The sequence below is a fragment of the Brassica oleracea genome, chromosome C6 (assembly GCF_000695525.1).
Source record: "Brassica oleracea var. oleracea cultivar TO1000 chromosome C6, BOL, whole genome shotgun sequence".
Taxonomy (NCBI): domain Eukaryota; kingdom Viridiplantae; phylum Streptophyta; class Magnoliopsida; order Brassicales; family Brassicaceae; genus Brassica; species Brassica oleracea.
In genome coordinates this window covers 5,893,262-5,900,361 of record NC_027753.1, presented here as the reverse complement: position 1 = coordinate 5,900,361, position 7,100 = coordinate 5,893,262, and the positions used below count along the sequence as shown (strand labels likewise).

The 7,100-nt window shown below is 38.8% G+C and overlaps 2 protein-coding genes across 3 annotated transcripts; both read right to left on the bottom strand.

Moving 5' to 3' along the window:
- Nucleotides 1-736: 736 nt before the first annotated feature.
- Nucleotides 737-3,788, bottom strand: LOC106300367 (uncharacterized protein At1g51745-like). 2 transcript variants are annotated; one of them, XM_013736497.1, is made up of 4 exons: nt 3,498-3,780; nt 3,086-3,376; nt 2,073-2,989; nt 737-1,772 (listed from the first exon to the last, which is right to left on the bottom strand). In XM_013736497.1, exons 2-4 carry the CDS (start codon nt 3,274-3,276, stop codon nt 1,027-1,029), a joined length of 1,854 nt encoding a protein of 617 aa, XP_013591951.1. In that variant the 5' UTR covers nt 3,277-3,376; nt 3,498-3,780; the 3' UTR covers nt 737-1,026. The 2 variants fall into 2 exon arrangements, with proteins under 2 accessions (XP_013591951.1, XP_013591952.1); XM_013736498.1 differs by having other exon boundaries at nt 3,086-3,788.
- A 104-nt stretch (nt 3,789-3,892) lies between these two features.
- On the bottom strand, nt 3,893-6,594 carry LOC106300368 (syntaxin-81). The gene is made up of 7 exons (XM_013736499.1): nt 5,997-6,594; nt 5,817-5,900; nt 5,640-5,744; nt 5,020-5,163; nt 4,679-4,924; nt 4,459-4,590; nt 3,893-4,152 (listed from the first exon to the last, which is right to left on the bottom strand). The coding sequence occupies exons 1-7, from the start codon at nt 6,072-6,074 to the stop codon at nt 4,009-4,011; spliced, it is 933 nt and encodes a 310-aa protein (XP_013591953.1). The 5' UTR covers nt 6,075-6,594; the 3' UTR covers nt 3,893-4,008.
- Nucleotides 6,595-7,100: the final 506 nt, after the last annotated feature.

Genomic DNA, 7,100 nt, shown 5'->3' with positions numbered 1-7,100 from the left:
GGTATTTTTGTACTTCGGATCAGGTTCGGGTATTTTTAGTTTGGATTCGGTTATTTCAGATTAGGTTCAGATATTTAGATTTTAAAAAAAAATCATTTCTTAAATTTCTTGTATTTAAGAATAAATCTTTCACTTAATTAATTTTTTATTTTTAATAAATTGAATGGTTAATAGATTTGGACATAACATTTTGAAACTAAAAAGACATTAATTTGATTATTGTTTTTAAGTTTTGGACGTAATTTTTTGTTAATTCTTGAAATAAAAAGCTTGACATGCATTTTAAGTGAGTAGCAAATCATTTTCTTCGTAATTGTATGTATATCATACGAACTTAAAATATGTGTAATATCAATATAAATATTTTATATAAAATGAGAGATGTAAACTAGAAATATAAGTTTAATTATACATATGTTCGGTTATCTTCAGATATCTATTTGAGTTCGGATATCCAATCTCCCCTAATTCAATACCCGTTCGGGTATTTTGCTACTTCGGTTTGGATCTCGGTTCGGGTTCGGGTGCGGCTTCGGATATTGAGTAAAGTGTCCACCCCTAGAGTCAACTTTTCCACTGCTAAATAACACTATCTTTAAAAACAAAAAGCTTTGAACTTTATTCTCTCTTAAACGGTTACTAACAACGTCTTAAGGACTGAGACTCTTTAAGATATATCACAGAGCAAGTAAAGAGAAGACTTTCTGCATCACTGACAAGAACTTGAGAGTTCAAAAACAAACAATGTTGAGTTAATAAACTGAAACAAGCAAATTCTCTCTAAGCAGTAATTTCACTAATCTCTCCAACCTCTAAATCTCTCAGTTTTACATCTCAACCACTAACTACTGCTATATGTACATTTGCCCATGTTTTGACTCTCACTGCATGACTCAAAAGTCTCAGTCTTTGTGTACCCAAAACAGCAAAACCCATCAGTGATGGCTTCACTCCTAAAGCAGCCTATTACAGATCTATGAAAGGGAAAACAAACAGAAAAAAGAAGAAGTAAAAGCCACATCTCTCTCATGTTTTGACAGCAGATGGCAATGCTCGATGTTGTGTTTGTCTTGCTGAGCCTTTCAACACTTGGTTTATCCTACTAAACACTACTTTCAACGGTATACAAGCCACAACCGTTTCCTTTAGCTTTTCTATTGTCTGCTTCTTGCTTCTTTCTGTCAGAGTAGAGAGCCTTCTTGTCTTTACCGATAAGGAAGACGATTTCTTCTTTGACTTCGATGACTTTCCAAAAGCACCATTTGTTTTCCTCTTCTTGCATTTCTTTTCAGACAATGACTTTGCCTTCACAACAGCTTGAGACTTCACCACACCACCGTTGTAGTATCCCTCTTCCAAGGCTTCAACACTTACAGGATGCCCAACAATAGCTTTACCGTTCAGTTTACTCATACGAGAAACCAATGGAACACGTGGTTTGTTACAGCTAGCTCTTACTTCAATCTTCACTTCGAACAGCGCAGGAAGAAGCAGTGGCCTGTTATTATTAGCTTCCTCGCTGTACACACTTCTTCTCGCTTCTTGTTTCTTACTCATCTGCCTTGAGTTCCTCTTTCCTTTTAGCTCCCACTTACAGGCGCTCTTCTCAATCCCGTTCGAGTTCCAAATGACAAGTTGTGTATCTGGTGGATTTGCACAAGCTGATCCATTTCTTGCCTCTTTCTTAACAAACACATCATGACTACACCGCCTTGTCAAGGCGGAAACAAGAGCTGCCCTTGATGAGGAAATGGTGCAAGCTGCTGGAAAACCTAAAGTGACAATGTTCACAAACCACCCAAAAAAAAAAAGATATTAAACCTATGGATACTAAGAAGGTGGAGAAACACACAATAATAGCAGAAAACATTGCAGAAGCAAGTTAAATATTAGGAAACATCTAAGCTACTAGTTTTTGCAGACAACGGTCTAATGATGTGGCAAAACCCACTTGAAGAGAATAGTAAGCTTTTAATTCTTTACTTCACAGCAGTGAAAGCATGTAGATTCTTGGAGCTAGAGCTGTACAAACATAAACATAGCACTTAAACAAGGTTTAAAACCATTGATACCTGCAGAGTGTTTTGCTTCTCCTTCAGTTAATGGAACATCATATAACTGCACAGAAGGGTCGTCTTCCGCTGAAACTGATACGCTGGAAGTTTCACTGTCTTTTGCCTTGTTGTTATGTGAGTCTCCAACAACATGCTCAGGAGCATTCTCGCATGAGACCCCAGTGCTATCTGAGTTATTGTTGATTACAACAGATACACTCTTCATGGATTCAACAGGCTCCAATCCAGATGTGACAAGCTGGTCAGAGGTACCAGGGACACAGACCATAGCTGTACACTCTAACACCTTTGTCAGTTGCCGGCTTCGGTTTTTCCTTTTAGAGCACTCACTAGCGTTAGTGACTTGGGACCTTTTTCTTTTCAGTGACAACGGTGAGCATGCCTTGTACCCATTGGAAGCAATATAGCTATTACTGAGGTTTACACTACAGATAGAACCCATTTCTTGCCTATGCAAGACAGTAGCACCCACATGTTCTTTTCCAATGTCCTCAAGCCCTCTCATTCGCTTGGTTCCTTCAGTCCCATCATCTTCTGAGTCATTCGGTGTTCTTCTTCTCTTTGGCTCCACCTTCACCAAAGTTCCAACATTTTGGGAAGACATACTAGATTGTAATAGCTCTGGCGCTGAGTCAAGTTCATCTTCAGCTTCTCCTCTATCTTCAGATTCTGTAACCTCATCATCTTCCTCCTCACTACACAAATTATTGTCTGGATGGTCTTCTTTTGCAAGATGAGCATTCTCAATCTCTAAGGCACTTATAATGGCATTCTCTCGGCGAGTACATTTGACAGTCTTCTTACTACTAGCCCTCGCTGCAGCGGCAGAAGCCTTTGCTTTCTCAATGTGAGCATCATACTCTCCACAACGAAACGCCTTCACGCTCTTGGACTTTTCAAGTACATACCAATCACTGGAGATTCATAAGAAACAAAACAAAAAAAAAGACACACTTTTAGCCAGCAATCAAGATCAAGAGAGACTGAGATAATGGACAAGAGAGACTCACATGCCAACATCATCACGACCTAGAAGCTTTATAGGAGTGCCGAGTTTTGGAGAAAGCAGAGAGCTTTCAGGAACTTCCTCATGAAGCAGAGTCTGTCCTGGCCACCAAGAACCGTTACGGAGACGAACCCAGACCAATCTTCCTACTGAAGCATTAATAGCCTTCAGGTTTTGGTCATCATTACCCTCCATTACACAACAAGACACAATAAAAATCAAAACTTTATAATTTATAAAATCTCAGTGAAGTAACTCTCTTTCACTAGACAAAAGTATGCTCCTTTCTTGAATCCTGCAACCAACAAAGACCAGTGGAAAACATTAAAGACAGCACAACATGCACCCACAAGCACACAACTTGAAGAACAATGGCTAAGCTGAGAGAGAAAGAGATCTGGGAAGAGAAGCTGTACAGAAGAACCAGAGATCCAGATACTCATTTGGGCTACTCAGCTGCGTTTCCTTTCAATGTGGAGTAAGTTTCTTTCTGCGTTCAGACCATTTTTTTTGTTTTGGGTTTTGCTCCGGCGGTTTGAAGAGGACAGAAGGTTCAGAGAGAGGAGAGAGAAAGAGCTTCTTTTGGATGGAGGGAGAGAGAAGAGGAGGTCAAAAAAGCACATCCAAGGTGAGAGACTCTTAACTACAGAAATGAACGACACCGTTTTAGGAAACTTTGTTCTCCCATTTTTAGGTTATCTATCTCTAATTACGTCACCCCTGTGGCCCACGAGTCAAACAAACCGTGAGTTACATGTTCAGACATCTCAAAGGTGTCAACTTTGGTAATAATGACGGTGACCGAACAAAATCACTTCCAAAGTTTCATACTTTTTTTGGTTTAACATCAAACATCTCTCCAAATTTTCATAACAATCAAAAACTACACAAACTGTATGAGGTTTGTTGGAGATTGGATGGTGGCTCTTAACTGTACCAATCCAAGAACAAGACAGAGAAAGTAAGGACGAAGAAAAACAGCAAGAGAAAGGTTCTGCTGCTGCTGTTACGTTGGATTGCTTGGGAAAGCTCTTTATTTCCAAGCTCCACGTTCTTTGTTGCCTCAACAGCCTGCATATTTAGTGTCAATCTGAGTGAGAATCAGACCACAAGGTATATACACACACACAAGTCATAAGATGTCTGAAGTCGGTTCAGTCATAGAAATGGGGTTTAAGCATCTTAACATAGCTGAAAACAGTAAGTGTTCCCTTTCTACCACTAAATTAAAGAGCAAAGTTTGCTGTGTCTATTCTACTCTGGCTGAATGCCACAAGGAGAAGAATTGAATATAAAAATAGCAGTCAGGATCCAAATTTATGGTAGCAAAGAGAGGCGTTGACATGAGGGCTTGAGAGGAGTTAATAAAAATCCAACCTGGTCATACAAAACTTCTATCTGTTTGGCTTGTTGCAGAACATGAGTTGCCATCAAGTGGTTCAATGCAGACATCTCCACCATCTTAGTCTCCGTCTGCCTAGCACCATCTAAAAGATTACTTAGCTCTACCTGCAAGAATGACAAATATTCAAGATTTAACACAAGTACAAAACTCATGAAAGCTTTTGAAGACCAGATAGAGTTGTTGGCTTGTTACTTGAAGGGCTTGTGTTTCATCGTCTAGAAGCTGTTGTTGTTGTAATCTACGTGGCTGGGCCTGAATTTCATCGGGTTCTATAGGCTCCGGATTTGCTAGAGTTGCATTAACTGGACTAGCTTCCTTCGTGATCCTCTTGGGTTTTCTTCTAGGCATAGCTCTGTTAATAATATCTTGGAAACGAGTAGCTCTAAGCTGGTCAAACTGTGCGGTGACTGAATGAAGCTTCTCGCTCAGAATCAAAACCTGCAACCATAATTATATCATTACATCTAGAAACTCTGAATGAAAAGAAAAGAAAAACCAAAATTGGATTACTACATTGGTCCATATTATCATACCACTCCATGTTTGTGTGCTACAGTATCAGCATTGAAGTTATCAGCTGCGAGGCCAAGCCATCCTTTGGAGTTTGCTTCTTCATTTCTAATGCTGTTTTTGAGAACATCGATCTGTTCTTTGCATGCTTTAATAAAAGCAGTAATCTGCAAGAAAGGGTTTGATGATATTACATAACACATAGTTACCAATCAAACAGCAAAGCATACATCCAAATTCCTCGAAATAACAATCTAGTAACTCCCTCATTATCTTCTAAGGCAATGGACATTCATCATCTTGAGTTTTATTAATGTGAGATGGCACTTTTCTTAAAATTACATAGTTCCATACGTAAAATCCCAAAATTAAATATTATGGTCAAGCGTAGCTCATATGACTTACTTTTGTTCAATGCTATCTACAAGAAAGATGTTGATGATACAACAGAACACATAGTTATCAATCAAACAAGATAATAGAAGAATGTAAGATTCAAATTCCTAGATGTCACAATATAGTAGCTCCCTCAACATTAGCCTCTGAAGCAACGAACATTCATCATCCATATGTTACACAACAAATTTCATGGAAAATCATATATTATATGGTCTAATAAGGCCAAGCTGAGATGACTACTTACTTCTTGTTCAATGCTATCCTTTTCATGTTCAGTAGTGCGGTGCATATCAACGTAATCCTTACGATGCTTCATCATAAACTGATCCAACTCCTTGATGCTTTCCAGCTATCACACAAAACATCATCATTCAATGAAATGCAAACTAAACTAGTAATGCTTGAGTCAATTAAAAGTTACCGTTTTGAGAGCAGCCCTGGTGAAAGGAGACCTCTCCTTCGGCTTATGTATGATGAAAGACGCCATCGTCGATGCCACTTTAGCCTTCCCCACACAATACAAAACAGATTCAGATGATTTTAAATCTAGATTCGATCGAAGGAGACGAGATTGGAGATGAAATTAAGGGGATTTTTGTACCTCGGTGTAGCCATCAGAGATTGCGGCTTTACGAACAGAGTCCTTGAAGTCCTCTGTTCTGTCTCTGAATCTCGACATCTTTGCACAGACAATTCAGATCGAAGAGTGTTGATATAGATCAGCCGATAGATTTGCAACCACGCTTTCTTTGGATCGTGAGGTGGGTTTTTGCTCCGGCGAAGAAACGCAAGCTGGATCGAAGAAGAGCGAGAGGGTCCTCTCAGGGGAGAAGAAGCGAGGAGAGAGACAAAGGTCTTTCCTTTTTTCCAGTTTTGTAACAAATAAACGACACCGTTTCGGGATCTTTAAAATAGCACAGAAACTAACTATCAAACGATCGGGGATCGTAAATTTTTTCCGTTGGCAACGGAGCTGTCAAATTTGGACATCATGACGACTGAGTTCGATCATACCCCTTACAAAAATCTTTCTTGACCAGCGAATCTTTACCACATAAGCTTTATCATTGGAGAGCTATGTATCTGTGAATCCATGGGAGAGCAATTGATCCATGGGGAGGAAGAGGAGATGGAAACTGAAGCTCTTGAATCTATACTTGCTTGCTGATGACTTCAAAGGTGTTTTATTGTTTTTGTCTTTTTAAGCTTTTTAGTTTTCCTTGTCCACTCATTGTTGAGCTGATGAGAGCATTGAGTTCTTATTTACTACTGTATTATGACAGAGATTCATTCTAGTGAAAGTGGGCTTTAACACTTCAAACCGATGCTTTCAGACAACAGTTACTCCTCAGGTATTAGTTCTCACCCTTCATCTCTTTTTCTTCACTTCCTTCATTACTTGTTTAGATACTACACTTATATCAGCCATGCGTAGGAACTTTATTTTACTACCATAGAACAACTGATATTTGTAAAGAATAATAAGAACATAAATTAAAATTTCAATACCGAAATATAAAAATAAAGAAGAATTGCAGAGTCGAGATAGTTAATCTATTTCCTTAAATCTTTAAACGTCCATTAGTGTGACGGTTTCATGGCGCTCAGATTCCCAGGATACAACTGCAGCATTGTTTCTATTTACCATCACCGAAAAAACAGAATCTATCGACCATATTTCTGTGATGTACTCTCAGACTCAAAA